Here is a 19,394-nt window from a genome sequence, read left to right on the forward strand (position 1 = left end):
GCCCGGTGGAGCTCCCACGGCCGTACGAAAATTACTAGGGAGAAGAGACGGCCTAACAGTTTCTCTAAATTCTTCTACACAGTTTGATGCCTTCATGTGGCAGATGTAACAGCAGAGAAAAAGAAAAATCTTACAGATTAACCAAAACAGTAGTGTACGGGGTGGCAGAGAGGAGGGATGGCAGCGAAGGAAATTCGGGAACACAGTCGGCAAAGCACAGGCAAGTGGCTCACCCAGGATCGCTGCCGCCTGCAGAGAACACTTCTCTGACCTCACTTGTGTGATGAGCTCTTGAACGTCAGGCAGGTCCTGTTAACGAGTCAGAAAACAGGTTCTCACGAGCCAGGGCCAGGTCAGAGACGGGCACCAAACTAACCTGACTGCGCTAAGTGATCCCACTGGTATTTTCGTAGGCTTGAGACTTTATAAATGGTCTGCCCTATTAGAAAACAAAACATTAGCTTGGGGTGCATGCCTGGCTCAGTCTGTGGAACGGGCAACTCAGTCTCAGGGTCATGAGTTCAAGCCCCACTTAAAAAACGAAACAAAAACTAGCTTGTTTCAAACAGGAAAAGCTACGCCGTGGCTTAAGTAACATTGCCCGGAGAGAGTTGTGATGATAACAATAAATAAGCAGATCAGACGCTAAATGCACGATGGGCCAGGCTGTGCTGAGCAGTTCACATAACTGCTAATTCCATCTTTGCAATAATCCTGACATAACCTGCACTCCCCTTTGCGGAGGAGGAGACTGAAGCATAGGGGGGCCACAGAGCGGGCTGCAGTCTCACGCCCGGCAAAATTCGGAATGATCTGAATCCTCCCGCTTCCATTCCCAGACTTAGGTCAGACGGGCATTTGTAAATGCCTCTTCCTCCTGGGATAACTGTCCGCAGAGTCTGCTTCCACATCCCAAGGACATCCCACGGTTACAGTGCCACCGTGCTGGTCACACGCCCCACCCCCCCACCCCGCCCCTGACTCCTTCCTCTCTCTCCACCTTCACCGGAGGACCTGCTCCTTCCTGCTCGCCAGTCTGTGACTGAGACAAAACCACAAGCTCTCTGAAGGCAGAAGCCAGGTGTGCACGTTACCCTGGAACCCAGCACTGTTCTGAGGGAAGGGGCGGGCGCTTGGGGAGCAGTGGGTCCCGCCATGGGTAGTCCTGGCTTGCCTTTCCAAGTAGGCTCCACCAGTAAAATGTGTCTGGATTCCTTGGCCCGGCCTATGCTATGATCTCCACTTCATCCCAGCAGTCCACAGCTTAAGAAGCTAGCTGTCATTCAACAAGCAGTAATACGAACCAAACCACCAGGTACTTTCCACAGGCAGGCAAGCTTCGAGGAGGTACACCCAGATTGCCCGGGGGACTCGCTAAAATGCAGATTTAAACCAAGCAGGCTTGGAGTGGGGCCTGAGAGTCTGCATTTCTAGTAAGTTCCCAAATGCTGCTGCTGGCACAGGCACACTTTGTGTGGAAAGGCTTCGTCGGTGGTTCTCAACTTGGCTGTGTATCACGATCACTGAGGGGCTTTAAAAAATCCCGGTGCCCACCCTAAATACCACACTGATTAGAACCAGCATCTCTTGGGGTGGGACTCAGCCACCTTTTAACAATCTTCCCAGGTGACTGTAACATGTAGCTGAGTCTGAGAACTGTACTTCAGCTTTACTTTAACCAGGGAATGGCTTTCCTTGTTAGCACGTGAGTCCATGTGAGGCCTGGAACGCCGCCAGGAGTTACAGCCTGTGGCTCCCGGGCCCTCGGGGGCACACTACATCCCACGCGGACCAGGCAGGACCAACCTGAGGAGGGGCCTCAGCCCCCACGGAGCCTCACAGCACAACTTCCCTGGGCCTGGAAACAAGGACCAACGACTCACCTTTAGGCTGTTCTTGAAGGCTCCAGCGTCAGAATTTACTTCATTTGCGTATTTCAGGACTCTGTCATACAGGACAAGGGCTTCGCTCCACTTCTTCACCAACACATAGGACTGAGCGATGAAAAAACACCTGAGGGGAACGGGAAAGAGCCAGAGTATTCTAGAGCAACAGTTACCTGAGATGAAGGCTTTCCTTCAAGTTAAGGCTAAATTTTACATTTGGAAACAGGTTTGTTTTTTAAATTTTTTAAATCTTTATTTATTTTTGAGACAGAAAAAGAGAGAGAGAGAGACACACAGAGAGAGAGAGAGAGAGAGAGAGAGAGAGAGAGAGAGAACGAGTGGGGGAGAAACAGAGAGAGAGGGAGACACAGAATCTGAAGCAGCTCCAGGCTCCGGGCTGTGAGCACAGAGCCCGACGTGGGGCTCGACTCACAAACCTTGAGATCATGACTTGAACTGAAGTCGGTTGCGTAACCGACTAAGCCATCCAGGCACCCCTGCAAACAGGTTTCTTAACCTCAGGATCACTGCACACAAGATCCCGACTCCTCATCACTGCATGGTGACCCCGACATCCTCCATCCGGGCTCGCCAGGCTAACCTAGCCTCTTCCCTGCCACCGCCAGTGACAGTGCAGGTCCCACTCTGTGAAAGACCCACTGTCTTTCATCTACTGTCTGACTCTGCCGCTCCCAAAGGCATGTGGCAGAAGCGGGGACAGGCACGAAGGAGGAACGCTGCCTGGCTCAAATATGAAATCCACCCGCCACGCACACGTCTGGGCCAGCTCGTTCATCCCTGCTCATCTTTTTCAAAACCAAACCCGAGAATCCTTTTCCGAATGGAAACTACTCCACTGGGGTCAACAGGGCCTGGGGCTGCCGGTCCCTAACAGAAGGGTCCACGTGGACCAGGAGGAGGGGTGACAAGTGCGATGACGAGGCACGCTAGAGAGTTAGCGCTAGGGCATGAGAGCCAGAAGGCGGGGGCACAATCTCAGAACCGACGCTATTCTGCCATCCTGTCCATGCCCATCTTGCTCCACACTGCCCACCTCCAAGTCATAAATAACATGATTCACTTAAAAAACAAAACAAAACAGAGGCTTAGCTTTCTCCCAATCCAATTCAGGTTCCGCTCTGGTTCTGTTAACTAAACCCTTCCTACACTTGTCCCTTTTCCACTGGGAGGAAGGAGGGGAGAGGAGGGAGAAGACCTTTAGCAGGGGCTCCCCCATCCCCCTCACCCCATCCAAAGAGCAAACGAGGTACCCTGGAAACTCCCAGCCACCACCTTCAGCAAAGACGTCCCCTGAGCACGCTGGGCTAACTGTTCTGACCGCGGGCCAGGCAGGCCTACAGCCAACAACCCGATCTTCTCGATTCTGGTCCACGCTCCCAAGGCTTCCAGAGACAGCACGCGGCACAGGGGAGCCCCATCCACCTCATGGGACCTTACCTGTAAGCCTTGAACACCAGCGTCCTCAGGCCTATCTCCTTCTGGAAGGCTCTGTCCTCCTCTAAGCCAGGAAGCTGGAGCAATTCCACCAGATTCTGCACAAGAGAGGCAACAAGAGAACTCATGAAGAGCAGGCCTCTGACTGGGTTTTTGACAGGAAACCCTGTAAAAAACACACGTGGGCAAGGAGAGCCCGGGCCAGGAATGACGGGAAGGTCTGCGAGGGGAAGCTTGGCAGCAGCCATGCCCGGTGTCACCGCCGTCCCCTCTCTGCTACCGAAAGCCCGCTTGTCCTTTGCGCCCCTGCTCACATCTCCCCTCCTTCTGAGGCCTCCCGGACCAAGTCAGCTAGAGGAGGCCTCTTGCCTCCTTCATTTCAGAGCAGCCCTCTGTTTGGCATCTCCCACAGAGGCCTGGTTTGTGTGCACGTGTCTCTTGATCTTACTCACCGGCCAACTCCCAGGGGGCCAAGCCGGCATGGCCTCAGGGGGTCCCACGGCCTGTGGGGGAGGATCTCGCACAGATAACACCTAAGGGGTCACTGGCCTCCACACATCAGCACATGGCGTGTCGAGGCCCAGACTGCTGAGCTGGTAGAACGAGACCCTTTTTCCTGAGACACTAACAGCTGCTGCCTGTCACACCCCCTTCACTGTGCAAAGCCGAGTCGTTCTGTGTCCAACATGCAAAGGACGGGCCCTGGCTTCCCTAGTGCTCGTGGGTCACCTGCAGGATGATGTCATAGAGGCGGATCAGATCCTGGGGCCGCGGGGAGCGCTTGCTGTCGTCTTCCGGCTGCTGCTGCAGCAGTGCCTTCTGAAGACCTTTAGCCATGTTCTCGTTCCGCTTGATGGCCGTTGACAGCTTGATGTAAGTCAGGTAGCTGGAATGTACCACACGTCAGCTCAGGTTATGCTCAGAGAAGCTGGCGTTCTGAGAAGAGCACTGGACCACAAGTTGGGACTGACCTAGGGGAAGGGCGTGGGGCGAGGGCGTGTCACACAGTAGGGCCATTTGGCCTGGGCCTCAAGCTCAAGGGGCCCACGATTCTGGCTGCTATTCAGTGGCAAATCTGCGGCGAGCCAGTATGAGACCTTACGATGAAATCTGATTTTAGCTTGAATCATATCCCTTGTTTCTTTCTTAAAGAGCCACAAAGCTACTAACTTCAGGAGTCACTGTTAGTCCCTGACATGATCCATGGACGGCAAGCTTGTCCCTGGAGCAAGGATTAATGACGTGCTGGCCCACACTACGAGGACACTGAGCTTGCACGACAGCTGCTCCTACTCATCCGATGACCTTCTCTTCTCAGAAAATACTAAGGGACAACTTCTCTGGATGGTTATGTGTACTGAACACACGTACACACTGGAGACTATGCCTGCTTATTGTAACTGGACCGCCTGGAAAATCTCTTTTAATACTTGGGGATATAAATGTGGTAACAATCGAAGACTGTTTAAAATGTATTTAGAGGGGGAAAGTATTTGGGCCTCTAGATCTCTGTCTTACTCTGGCAGAAGACTGGAGGCATCCCTGGGAGAGGACACAGCCTGGGGACAGGCACACAGGCATAGCTGAGGTCAGGATTCCACAAAGAACGCTGGGGATTACGAGACTGTCAGGTCCTAGGTGCTGCCCCCTAGCCTTCCCCTACTCGGCTTGTAGGATAAGAGTTGCTGGTACATTTAACATTTATTTTTGAGACAGAAAACATAAGAGTTGCTGGTACATTTAACATTTATTTTTGACCCACCCAAGAAAACACCCTCCGAGATTTTGGAGTTAGGGTCCCGGATGAAAAGGCAGAACCACAACATCTGTAGCGAAGCCCAAGCTGATGAGCCCCACGCACAAGTGGAGTTCCCACCAGACAAGGTACATTTTTTAACAGATGTCGAACACCGCATAAAGAAAACATCTAATAAGCCAGAAGAGGCCAAAACCAAGGGGGAAAAACAGCAACTTGGAAGAATCAGACTTGGCAGGAAGAAGAGGGAGGGAAAACTTTCTGGTCATAAGCTTAGAAAGAGACACTAAGCTTATGGGACACCTGGGTGGCTCAGCTGGTTAAGCATCCAACTTGATTTCGGCTCAGGTCATGATCTCATGGTTTGTGGGATCAAGCCCCCATTGGGCTCTGTGCTGACAGCACAGAGGCTGCTTGGGATTCTCTCTCTCTCTGCCCCTCTCCCACTTGTACTCTCTCTCTCTAAATAAATAAATAAATAAACATTAAAAAAAGAGAAAGAGACGCTATTTAAAAAAATCAATATTCAAACAATACACACAAGCTCTTAGAAATTAAAATGGTATGAGAAATGAGGAAGCTTGTAAGGAAGCCAGCTGGGAGGGACCAAAGGAAGAGCGCGGGCCATCGTGGGAAGGGATAGGAAATAACTAAATCCAACACACTCATGTCATTTAGAGACGTAGAGGTAAATACCAAGAGACTTTGTTTAAAGAATGATAAGGGGCAATCCCTATCAAAATAACACGAGCATTCTTCACAGAGCTAGAACAATCAATCCTAAAATTCTAATGGAACCAAAAAAGACCCTCAACAGCCAAAGCAATCTTGAAAAAGAAAACCAAAGCTGGAGGCATCACAATCTTAGACTTTAAGACATATTACAAAGCTGTAATCATCAAGACAGTATGGTACTGGCACAAAAACAGACACTCAGAACAATGGAACAGAAAACTCAGAAACGGACCTGCAAACATATGGCCAAGAAATCTATGAAAAAGCAGGAAAGAATATCCAATGGAATAAAGACAGTCTCTTCAGCAAATGGTGCTGGGAAAACTGGACAGCGACATGCAGAAGAATGAACCTGGACCACTTTCTTACACCGCACACAAAAATAAATTCAAAATGGATAAAAGACTTAAACCAAGACAGGAAGCCATCAAAATCCTAGAGGAGAAAGCAGGCAAAAACCTCTTTGACCTCAGCTGCAGCAACTTCTTACTCAACATGCTCCAGAGGCAAGGGAAACAAAAGCAAAAATGAACTATTGAGTTCTCCATCAAAATAAAAAGCTTCTGCACAGCGAAGGAAACAATCAGCAAAACTAAAAGGCAAGCAGCGGAATGGGAGAAGATATCTGCAAACGACATATCAGATAAAGGGTTAGTATCCAAGATCTATAAAGAACTTATCAAACTTAACACCCAAAAACCAAATAATCCAGTGAAGAAACGGGCAAAAGACATGAATAGACACTTCTCCAAAGACGACATCCAGGTGGCCGACACATGAAAAAATGCTCCACATCACACATCATCTGGGAAATACAAATCAAAACCACAATGGAGGGGCGCCTGGGTGGCTCAGTCAGTTAAGCGTCCGACTCCAGCTCAGGTCATGATCTCGCGGTCCGTGAGTTTGAGCCCCACGTCGGGCTCTGTGCTGACCGCTTAGAGCCTGGACCCTGTTTCGGATTCTGTGTCTCCCTCTCTCTCTGACCCTCCCCCATTCATGCTCTGTCTCTGTCTCAAAAATAAATGTTAAAAAAAAAAAACAAAAAAAAAACCCACAATGGATACCACCCCACTCATACCTGTCAGAATGGCTAGCATTAACAACTCAGGCAACAACAGATGTTGACAAGGATGTGAAGAAGATCTTTCTTGTACTACTGGCAGGAATGCAAACTGGGGCAGCCACTCTGGAAAACAATATGGAGGTTCTCCAAAAAATTAAAAATAGAACTACCCTATGACCCAGCAACTGCTGTACTATGTATTTATCCACGGGATACAGGTGTGATGATGTTTCGAAAGGGCGCATGCACCCCAATGTTTCTAGCAGTGCTATTGACAATAGCCAAAGTATGGAAAGAGCTCAAATGTACAACGATGGATGACCGGATAAAGAAGACGGGGCATACATGTACAATGGAGTATTACTCGGCAATCAAAAAGAATGAAATCTTGCCATTTGGAACTACGTGGATGGAACTTGAGGGTATTATGTTAAATGAAATTAGAAAAAGAGAAATATCATACCACTTCACTTATATGAGGACTTTAAGATACAAAACAGATGAACATAAGGGAAGGGAAGCAAAAATAATATAAAAACAAGGAGGGGGACAAAACATAAAAGACTCTTAAATATAGAGAACAGGGCTGCTGGAGGGGTTGTGGGAGGGGGGATGGGCTAAATGGGGCATTAAGGAATTCATTCCTGAAATCACTGTTGCACTATATGTTAACTAACTTGGATGTAAATTAAAAAAAAAAAAAAAAAGGACAAGTGGCTGCTTCTGAGAAATGGGAAAGATCATGAGATGGATTTTCCTAAAGCTTTTCAGAAAAATGAGATTCTCAAAACAAAGTATTATTCAGAGTGGTATAGGAATTTAGATACATCTTTACAAAGTTTTATGAGAATACAACAGCTAATTGATTCGTGCTGTCAATTTACCCCAAAGCTGGCTTCTAGAGCCTAATTTAAATCCAGAGTCCTGGTACCAGCTAGTTAAAAAAAAAAAAAATTCTTTTTTAAATGTTTGTTTATTTTTGAGAGAGAGAGACAGAGTGCAAGTGGGGAAGGGCAGACAGAGAGAGAGAGAGAGAATCCGAAGCAGGCTCCAGGTTTTGAGCTGTGAGCACAGAGCCTGACACGGGCTCAAACCCACGATCCGCAAGATCATGACCTGAGCCGAAGCTGGACACTTAACTGACTTAGTCCCATAGGCACCCCATCCACGGTCCTGGTACCAGCCAGATGTGCAAGTGGGAGAATGGATTCAAAGGCATGGAGGCATCACAATTTGAAGGTTTTCTGAGTCCTGTTGAAGCTCAGGGTCTTTTCAAGGATAGGAAGTTGGATCAACTCCTGACTCCTGACTCTCTGTGGCTGTTAACTACAAACACGCTCCCTAACCTCCTGGGCCTTTGCTTTCTCACAGAACTGCTGCGATACAGGACATCAAAGAGACGTTCTTATTCGATACCCCTCCGAGTCATCTGGCACTCAATTTGACATTCACATAATATTGAATTCTCTAATGTAGACAGAGGGTGTTTGCACAGTTTTGTTTTCAAAAAAAAAAAGGGAGGGGTTAGGGGAATGGCTGAAAATAGAGCCAAGTTCACTAAAAAAGTTACGAGCAACAACTAAGTAATTGAGATTTCAAGGTCACGTGGGGTGGAGAATCTGAGAAGTGCAGTGTTCCCAGGTCACTTTACTTCTCCCCATGAAGTTCCAAAAAGGTCACTCTTCCTTCCATCCTTCTTCTGTGAAAGAAAATGAGCCATACCTTAAAAAAAAAATTAACCTGACAAAGTGATTTAAAAACATATTATGAAAGAGCAAAGGGACAGAAAGAGTCCAGCTACGTCTGAGGAAAAACCTGGCGGGGGACCTGCTCCACCAGACACCAAGGCTTACTACAAAGTCACAGGAAATCACAGTACTGGTGTGAGTACAGAAAATAAATCAGCAGAGCAGAAGAGGGTCCAAAAAAGAGCACGTGAGGAGAAAACGGGATGCACGCCTGACCGAGCTGGCACTGTAGGTTAGTGGGGGAAGGATGGCATAGTCAATAAATTGTAATGGAACAATCTATCATCCTAACGGAAAAAAGGTGAAGCAGATCCTTATGCTGCACTCAAAATAAACTCAATATAGAATTAAACTTAAGTTGAAATTGAACTTAAATGTAAAAGGGATGATGGAAAACATTCAGAACACGGAGGAGAGTAACTTCAGGAGTCTGGCACGAGGAGGAGAGTGGTTACCTGTAGAAGAGAGGGAGGAATAACCAGGCTGGGGCCACAGGGAGCTTTGGAGTTACTAGCTGTATTCTCGTTCTTAACATATGACACTTAAAATTATACGGGTCACAGAATAACATACAAATGCAGTATATATACTCTTTTCCTTTTTCTTTTTTTCCTAAGTAGGCTTCACACTCAGCGCAGAGCCCAATGCGAGGCTTGAACTCAGAATCCTGAGATCAAGACCTGAGCTGAGATCGAGGGTTGGACACTTAATCAACTGAACCACCCAGGCGTCCCGGTATATATACTCTTATGATAAAACGTGCATACGTTTGTTAGTGTTATTTACTATATAATGTTAAAATACATATAAACGTTATATATACTCTTTCATTCCAATGATATATTTTACTACATTGTGAAAAAGTAAAAAAAATGACAGCCCTTACCTGTGCAGGTACTGAAGATTAGATACCTTCCCCGACTCCCCCTCAAGGGTGTAATCTCTCTGTTTCTGCGGAAAGCAATAAAGGTAAAGGTGAAACAGCCGACCCTGTCCTTGGCTCTGACCCCTCATTCCACAGTGTGGTCCCCAAGTGCCGTGGAGCACAGGCACAGCTCTAGTAAATCAGGGATCTTTAAATATCAAAGATCTCCTGGGCATATTCTAGAACAGCAGGGCCACTCGGTTGTCACCAGCACCTGAAAACTGGACTTAAGTAAGAGAATTCAGAGTTATGGCCAGTCAGGCTTCCTGTCCACCGCTCCCAGTGTCCAGACCCAAAGCATGAACAACAGCCAGTCCACAGCCCGTGGCTCCATTTTAGGGTCTGCACCTCGGATGCGCGTTCTGAGATCCAAACTCTGGGCTGTCAGCTCAGCCTTTTGTGGTTGGCTGAACAACGGCTCCTACAGATGTGAACATCCTAACTCCGGGACTTGTGAAGGTGTTACCTCACATGGTAAGAGATGTGAAGACGTTAAGGATGTCTTAATGGGCCTGGATTATCCAGGTGGGCCCAGTGTAATTACAGGCTCCTTCTAAGAGGGAGCCAGGAGGGCCGGTGACAGAGACAAGGTATTGGGACTGAAGCAGAGGTCAGAGGAGTGAAGGGGCCAAGCTGCTGGCTTTGAGCATGGAGGAAGGGGCCACAATGCAAGAAATGTAGGTGGTCTCTAGAAGCTGAAAAACGCCTTCTCTGGAATGCTGAGAATGGATTCCTCCCCTAGAACTTCCAAAGGGATGCAGCCCTACGAACCAGTCTTACACTAAAGGCCATCTGAAGGTGGGAGAGAATTAGATGTGTGTTTTTCAAAACCACTCAGCTTGTGGTAATGTTACAGCAGCCACAGGAAACTAAGACACCTTGGTATCACCATATTCACCACACGCTGTGAGGGGTCCCTGCAACTGCTGTGGGTTCAAGGTGAATGATGGAGGGCGGGGCTCTGTATATACCTATTAAGTGGATGAAGAGAAGTATAAAATACAAAGGTGGCTTAATGATAAAGGAAACAGGTCCACAGCCTAACAAGTATTTATTAATGTTTTTTACTCAAAGCACCACGGCAGACGCTAAAATACAAAGTTGCTTTTAATATGCTTATAATCTTGGGGCGCCTGGGTGGCGCAGTCGGTTAAGCATCCGACTTCAGCCAGGTCACGATCTCGCGGTCCGTGAGTTCGAGCCCCGCGTCGGGCTCTGGGCTGATGGCTCGGAGCCTGGAGCCTGTTTCCGATTCTGTGTCTCCCTCTCTCTCTGCCCCTCCCCCGTTCATGCTCTGTCTCTCTCTGTCCCAAAAAATAAATAAACGTTGAAAAAAAAAAATTTTTAATATGCTTATAATCTTGAAAAAACGTATTTAACAAAGTAAATATAAAACAATACGTAAGATGTTAAAAGGTAATTCTTGGCAAAGTACCAAACAAAAATTACAGCCACCAGTGCTAGATGTTTAGAACACGGGGAGACCTTCATGGGCCAGGACGGTGCAGGCAGGCTTCCCAGAAATGGTGAGCTCTGAGCTGGACGCTGAACACCAGGGCGGGGTTTGGACAGGTGAAGAGGAAGAGGAGGGACAAGCCAGGTGTGAGCAGGGAAAGGAGAAAAGGGTAGGAACGCACGGAGGCGGGAAAGGCCTACTAACAAGATGGTGAATACAGCAGCTTGAGGCACAGGACCCAGAGGGGAGCAGCAAAGTACAATCTGGAAATGGGAAGGCCCAGAATCCAGCTCACAGAGTTGGAACTGCACTTGCTAGACCAGTGAGCTCTCAAGCAGGGTGCACACAACCCAATGAGTGTGGTGTAAGAAGAAAATGAGAACTTCTACTTATGTTTACCTCATTTCTATTAAATAATAAATTATATATTTACAAATAAGCGTATCAGAGGTACATGCTCAATTTTACTTACTGGGTGCACTATTACAAAAGTTTGGAGACCACTGCTCTAGAACTGGGAGTATCATTGGGTTTTTCAGTGAGACAGTGACATGGGATCAAGAAAGATCCCACTTTTTGCTACCAGCAGGAAAGACCTGGAGAACTGAACCCAGACCAAGATGGTAAAGAACAGTGGCAGTCTAAGACGTAAGGCTAATCAGAAATGGGGTCGGGGTTTGGGGGGGGGGGGGGGGGCCGGTGGACAAGTGGAGACAGAAGTCACAAAGAGAGTTAGCAGGGTTGCTGGTGATATGAAGAGATAAAAATGGTTCCAAGGTTTTCAGCCCAGATGCCCGAAAGAATCACAGTGATAGTAAAAAAGGGAGCACTGGAGAATTAATTACCTGGAGAATTAATTAATTAATTAATGAACTTGAGACCAAAGGCTTAATATGAACCCATTAAGAGGAAGAGGATGGAGAGAAAAATCTCTCAATCTGATGGAGTTCACAGGCATCTGTTTGTCAGCAGACCACCATAGCTAAAAATACCATGGCTAAGAGTCCCTGCACTCAGACCACTGGACCCCCTGCCCCACTCCCACACTGAGAATGAGACACACAGACTGAGAAGGACCTCAGCCCCGAGCAAGAGCCTGGGGCCCAGATGATAGTCCTACCTGATCTGGCTTGAGCTCTTCTCGAACGGCCTGGAGAGCGTCCCGACATTCACTGAGCATGGATTCAAACAGACGCTCCTTGGTTTCTTCACTTTCAGCCTACACGAAGACGGAATGAAGTAAAAGATTTTCTTCTGAGTAAGCCACAGTACTCTAATGGGAGGAGGGCATAACAGTGCCTTGATTCCCACTACACATTGAACACACACATCCAAAACACCCTAAATCACAGACCATTTCAATTGTCACTCTTCTCCATCATATAAGACTTTTCTTACAGTCTTTCTCATTATTCGTATGGAAATGGAATTTTATATATATTCACATATAAATATAAAGCGAACATACTGAGAAAGAATCTGCATAACTGATCTGAAACTGTCAAACTGTCAAACGATAGATGCTTTTTTCCTATCATAAAACTTTCTACCACTTTCCTCCCACACTCCTACCTCTCTACTCAGGACCTGCGTCTGACATCCTTGAAGCACAGCACACCCCACGCTGAAACACAGCACGCCAGAACAAATGGTCTGAAACTACTGTGCGCCAGCAGAACTGCCCTTACAAATGTAACCCCAAGACTCGCTGATTCTGGATTTCTATTAGGTCCAAGCAAGTGAGTAATAGTGCCAACCAATACCCAATGAAAAATAGATTTCTCTTAAGTATCATACGAAGCTCCCTTCACCACAGAAATCTTGCACCCTGATATTCCCTGTGGCTATGCTGAGGCTGACAAGCACTCCACGACAGTCTCTGTACAAGTTCAAGGGTGTGGTTACCCCTCTGCCAGCCAGCAGGGATAAGGGAAAAGTGATTCATGAACTGAGTACCTGCCAAACCACATTACCATTGTAAACAATCTGATTGAGCAGGTAGGAATGGATGAGAGGCAGAAAGGAGATGGACTTGTGTTACAGGCAGACCCACTGTGACTTTAAAACATCAACACTCCATTATTATATCTGACTTTCCACAGATACATCCAATCTAATCTCTTGACATTCAACTGACCTTTAAGCCCAAAAGAAAAAACCCAGTACTGCCCACTCCTTGAAGAGGCTGGTAGGGGCTTAGAGAAAAACCTTTTCTTCTCTTGAGAACTCTGTTTTTCCTGGTTTCCCGTGGGAAAAAAAACAAAAACAAAAAACGTCCTTATGAATTACCCAATATAAATCAAACATACTTTTCTACTTATATTGACTTTCCTGTTGATCACTAACTTAGGAAAAAATCAAGGGCACATTCTATAAACCTAGAAAGGCAAGCATGGCCACCACTAATTTGCTGAAACCTGAAGAGCACTGTCCAAGAGAACTTTCTGTGAGGGGGCACCTAGCTGGCTCAGTCAGTAGAGCACATGACTCTCAATCTCGGGGCTGTGAGTTCGAGCCCCATGTTGGTGTAGAGATTATTTATTTATTTTTAAGTTTTTATTTATTATTTGTTTTCATCTTTATTTTTGAGAGAGAGACACACACAGAATCCAAAGCAGGCTCCAGGCTCTGAGCTGTCAGCACAGAGCCCGACGTGGGGCTTGAACCAAACTGTGAGATCGTGACCTGAGCCGAAGTCAGACACTTAACCAACTGAGCCACCCAGGCACCCCAATAAAACACTCTTAAGCAGCACCTCAAGTTAGCAAGATCCTCTGCAATAACTGAATCAAATCTGCTGGCCAAAGGTTTTGAAGTGTGAACCCTGTGGGCTGGGGCGGCCACGTAACAGTTAACAACCGGAGTAAGACCTGTAGACACACTTGCCACCGACCACGACCATGCACGAACCTCCAGCCACACTGTTAGCAGGCAGGGTGAGCCTGTGCGTCCAGCACCGTGTCGGGGGAGGGTTTCACCTTTTCGGGCAAAAGGTATATGAAGTTAAGAGAAGAGCAAGCCTTGTTTCGCCAGCTACCTAGGAGCAGTCTGCCTTCCTGTAGAGAGAGCGTGGCTCAAGTAACTAAAACGATGCAAAATGCTCGGCCTCTTTGCTGCCGTGGGTCACCCCGTTCCCTCTGAGTAAGGACACCTCGGCACCAAGGTGCTGAACACAAGCAAACTTTCCCACTGCTCCCACGAAAGCCTCCGTTCCAGCAGGAGTTTTACAGGAGCCTTAAACCACACTGCAGGAAAAAGCCCACGGCAAGGGAGGGCCCGCAGTCACACAGCACAGTGACTCAGAGATCGCTAATCTCTGCTGCAGAGCTTCTCAGGGTTCGCCCGGGACTGGGCAAGAGGTCTCCAAACAGAAAGGCTGAAACGTACTTTGCTACTTTCACCCGTATTTATAAGCCTATCTGGGAGGCTAATAGCCCTGAAAAGACAATGGGACAAGATCCACCCTCCGTGGAGAGGCAGGATTCCTCAGGATCTACGTGCAGACCCCTCACGTCTGCCACGGAACCAACAAGAACGTGCTCCTGTACTCAAGTGGCAACCTCCCTGCCTAAGAATCTGTGGTAGGCCTGCACCTTTTCCAGGTGTGCCTATGAGACAGAGAAACCTTAAGCCCAGAAGTAACGTGTTACTCGGACCTAATACACTAAAAAATTCAAATCAGTTTTTATAGAACTTGGGACACCCCAGGGTGTGTTTTTCGACAGCCTCAAGACATGTCTCAGGGCCATGTACACGTGCAGAGGAAAAGCAGCTGCTGTGTATCCTGGGGTAGAGACCAGACCCCCTGCTATTCAAAAGGGCTTCCAGACTGTTTTCACTGGTCGACAAAGACTGCTGGAAGGTGGCGGTGTGACTAAGAGACTGACAAGACGAGTCTGACCACATTCTGCACTGCACCTGCAGGAGAACCAAGGGGATGGGACCAAGCCTTCCCCAGGCCACTAGGGGCCAGGAAACAACACATGGAAATCTGCTAAAGGAGGAGAACACAAACCTCCCTTAAGGGACAGATTAAAAAAAAAAAAAAAAAAAAAAAGAGAGAGAGAGAGAGAAGGGGACAAATGGTCTCCCTTCCACTCACACTTTAAAATATTAACCATGACCCGAGGATAAGACTCATCAAACCTGCCATCCTCCCCAAAAGAGCTGCCTGACAACATTTTCACAATGCAACCACCAGTGACAATTCAGGTATGATTAAGTATTAACAAAACAAAACAGAAACAAATTATAAAGTAAGGCAATTATTTAGCACACGAAGACGTAAAGTCTGGCTCAGGAGACCAAGAATGTTGCAACTGGATTTTGGCAGTGGATTTATTCTCTGCTCCAGTCTTTTTGGTCTAACACTCTATCTCCCTGAATTATTTCTTCCTTCCAGGCTTTTCAGTAAGCCGCTGTTCTAATATTTAAATAGCATAAAAGCTCTACAAGCAAACATCACTGGGCCTACCCAATTCTTGCATTCCAGTTCCTAGAGAGGGGCAACAGCAGTACTAGTTAAGAAATGCTCAAGACGTGCCTGGCCGGCTCAGTGAGTGGAGCACACAACTCTTGATCTCAGGGTTGTGGGTTCAAGCCCCACGATGGGTGTGGAGATTACTTAAAATCTTCAAGGGAAAAAACAAAAGAAAAGCACTGAAGCATTGAAACCAGGAGTCTGCATCTCCAAGGCACAGCTCTTGGTTCCCAGGGCAAAGAACAACTCCACATAATGAGAATGGGCAAGGTGGACAGGGCCTGTGTGATATCCAGCCAAATAATCTGGCAGGGGCACAAAGGGGGAAGTGGTTCTTCTTGGGATCAACCTCAAATGGCCAAAGGGTATTTTCCATAGTTAATAACCCATGTTTGATTCAATTCAATAGACATGTAATCAGCTACAGTGCACGGCCTGACATCTAAGGATTTAAGTAAACTTTATTTCATACTGTACTTGAATTATTTTATTTACCCGCTAGATTTGGTATATGTGTGACATACGACATTAGGCACTGAACTGTTTCTAACGTTAAAACCTTACCAGGATTCTCTGGGATTGACACACTTTTGTTCGATCAAGATCTTTTACATCTACCACATTATCTGAAGATCTCTGATATTCAGAAGTGACCCTAATGCACTACTGTAAGGTCCTTAATACCCAGAGATCACTGTATTCACTGCAATCAGAACATCAGCTAGGCACTTGACAGGGGCTAACAAACACTACACATCCTACAAACACTAAAATGATAAGGGAATATTATAAAGTTAATGTCAATAAATTCAACACTGTACATGAAATTAATATACCCTTTTTAAAAATAAGATTCATCCAAAGGACACAAGATGAAACAAAATCTGAGTGCTTTATCTAATAAAAGAATTATATTTGTTGGGGTGCCTGGGTGGCTCAGTCGGTTGAGTGACCGACTTTGGCTCAGGTCATGATCTCACAGGTCGTGAGTTTGAGCCCCGCATCGGGCTCTGACAGCTCAGACCCTGGAGCCTGCTTCAGATTCTGTGTCTCCCTCTCTCTCTGCCCCTCTCCCACTCATGCTCTGTCTCTACCTCAGAAATAAATTAACATTAAAAAAAAAAAAAAGAATTATATTTGTTTAAAACAAGCAAAAACAGGGGTGCCTGGGTAGCTCAGTTGGTTAAGTGTCTGACTTCGGCTCAGGTCATGATCTCGTGGTTTGTGAATTCGAGCCCCGCATCCGGCTGTGGTAACAGCCTGGAGCCTGCTTTGGATTCTGTGTCTCCCTCTCTCTCTCTCTGCCCCTCCCCTGCTTGTGCTCTTTCTCTCAAAAACAAATATTAAAAAAATTATTTTTATGGCACAAAAACACTCAGATCAATGGAACAATACAGAGAACCCAGAAATGGACCCACAAATGTATGGCCAACTGATCTCTGACAAAGCAAAAAAGAATATCCAATGGAATAAAGACAGTCTCTTCAGCAAGTGGTGCTGGGAAAACTGAACAACATGCAGAAAAATGAACCTGGACCACTTTCTTACACAATACACAAAAATAAACTCAAAGTGGATGAAAGACCTAAACGTTAAGACAGAAAGTCATCAAAATCCTAGAGGAGAAAGCGGGCAAAAGCCTCTTTGACCTCAGCCACAGCAACTTCTTATTCAATATGTCTCTGGAGGCCAGGGAAACCAAAGCAAAAATGAACTACTGGGACCTCATCAAAATAAAAAGCTTCTGCAGAGCGAAGGAAACAATAAGCAAAACTAAAAGGCAACTGACAGAATGGGAGAAGACATTTGCAAACGACCTATCAGATAGAGTATTTTAAGATTTATAAAGAACTTATCAAACTCAACACCCAAAAACCAAATAATCCAGTGAAGAAATGGGCAGAAGACATAAATAGACACTTCTCCAAAAAAGACATCTATATGGCCAACCAATACATGAAAAAATGCTCAACATCACTCATCATCCAGGAAACGCAAATCAAAACCACAATGAGATACCACCTCACCTGTCAGAATGGCTAACATCAACAACTCAGGCCAACAACAGAGGATACGCAGAAAGAGGATTTCTTGTACTGTTGGTGGGAATGCAAGCTGGTGCGGCCATTCTGAAATGGAGGGTTCCCCAAAAAACTAAAAATAGAACTACCTTACGACCCAGCAACTGCACTACTGGGTATCTATCCAAAGGATACAGGTATGCTGTTTCGAAGGGACACATGCACCCCAATGTTTATAGCAGCACTATCAACAATAGCCAAAGTATGGAAAGAGCCCAAATGTCCATCAATGGATGAATGGATAAAGAAGATATGGTGTCGGGGCGCCTGGGTGGCTCAGTCGGTTGAGTGTCTGACTCGGCTCAGGTCATGATCTCGTCAGTTCGAGCCCCGTGTCGGGCTCTGGGCTAACAGCTCAGAGCCTGGAGCCTGCTTCAGATTCTGTACCTCCCTCCCTCTCTGCCCCAACCCACTCGCATTCTGTCTCTGTCTCTCTCAAAAATAAATAAACATTGGAAAAAAAAAAAAAAAAAGGATGTGTATGTACACAGACACACACAGACACACACAATGGAATATTACTTGGCAAACAAAAAGAATGAAATCTTGCCATTTGCAACTATGTGGATGAAACCAGAGGATATTATGCTAAGAGAAATTAGAGAAAAACAAACATATGACTTTACTCATATGAAGACTTTAAGATACAAAACAGACGAACATAAGGGAAGGGAAACAAAAATAATATAAAAACAGGGAAAGAGGGGCGCCTGGGTGGCGCAGTCGGTTAAGCGTCCGACTTCAACCAGGTCACGATCTCGCGGTCCGTGAGTTCGAGCCCCGCGTCAGGCTCTGGGCTGATGGCTCAGAGCCTGGAGCCTGTTTCTGATTCTGTGTCTCCCTCTCTCTCTGCCCCTCCCCCGTTCATGCTCTGTCTCTCTCTGTCGCAAAAATAAATAAAAACGTTGAAAAAAAAATTTTTTTTTAATTAAAAAAAAAAAAAAAACAGGGAAAGGGACAAAACATAAGAGACTCTTAAACATAGAGAACAAACAGAGGGTTGCTGGAGGGGTTGTGGGAGGGATGATGGGCTAAATGGGGCATTAAGGAATTTATCCCTGAAATCATTGTTGCACCATGTGCTAACTTGGATGTATGTTATGAAAAAACAAATTACAGAAAAAAAATTTTTTTTAAACAAGCAAAAACAAATTTTAAAAACCTTCCCACAAGTATCAACTCATTATGTTGTATACCTGAAAGTATGTTTTATGTCAATTACATCCCATCCCAAAAAAGAAAAAACAAAAACTTCCTACAAAGAAAACTCCAGGCCCAATATTTTCACTAGTGAATTATAACAAGTATTTGAGAAAGAAAAATACTGATATTACATAAACTCTTTCAGAAACAAGGAAGGAAAATCTCCAAACTTGTTTTATGAAGTTGTGTGTAACCCTGATACCAAATTCTGAAAAAAGACATTATAAGCCACTATTCCTCATTAAAATAGATGCAAAATTCTTAAATACTATCAACTGAAATCCAGCAGTATGTAAAAAGTACAGTAATGCATCACAGCCAAGTGGGGTTACCTCAGATATACAAGATTGGTTTAACACTGAAAATTAACCAATGAAATTCACTATCTTAACATTCTTTTTTTTTGTACAGTTTACCCATTAACTTCTTTTTTTAATGATAATTTAACTCTATTTTTTATTTTTTAAAATTTACATCCAAATCAGTAGTATATAGTGAAGCAATCATTTCAGGAGTAGATTCCTTAATGCCCCTTACCCATTTAGCCCCTCCCCCTCCCACAACCCCTACCATCTTAACAATCTTATCTTCAGCCTTTACTCT

At 45.9% G+C, this 19,394-nt stretch overlaps 1 protein-coding gene across 2 annotated transcripts in view; it reads right to left on the reverse strand.

Annotated features, from left to right (window-relative positions):
• SRP68 (signal recognition particle 68) overlaps nucleotides 1–19,394 on the reverse strand; it is a 46,856-nt gene that overhangs the window by 1,526 nt on the left and 25,936 nt on the right. For both annotated transcript variants that reach the window (XM_040456463.1, XM_040456462.1), the window contains 6 exons: nucleotides 12,148–12,246; nucleotides 9,533–9,597; nucleotides 4,071–4,227; nucleotides 3,345–3,439; nucleotides 1,884–2,013; nucleotides 234–309 (listed from right to left, as the gene is read on the reverse strand). In XM_040456463.1, coding sequence (XP_040312397.1) covers nucleotides 234–309; nucleotides 1,884–2,013; nucleotides 3,345–3,439; nucleotides 4,071–4,227; nucleotides 9,533–9,597; nucleotides 12,148–12,246 — 622 coding nt within the window. The remainder of the gene's footprint in view (nucleotides 1–233; nucleotides 310–1,883; nucleotides 2,014–3,344; nucleotides 3,440–4,070; nucleotides 4,228–9,532; nucleotides 9,598–12,147; nucleotides 12,247–19,394) is intronic.

The sequence above is a fragment of the Herpailurus yagouaroundi genome, unplaced genomic scaffold (assembly GCF_014898765.1).
Source record: "Herpailurus yagouaroundi ecotype Mexico unplaced genomic scaffold, PumYag 217, whole genome shotgun sequence".
In the NCBI taxonomy this organism is placed as follows: Eukaryota; Metazoa; Chordata; class Mammalia; order Carnivora; family Felidae; genus Herpailurus; species Herpailurus yagouaroundi.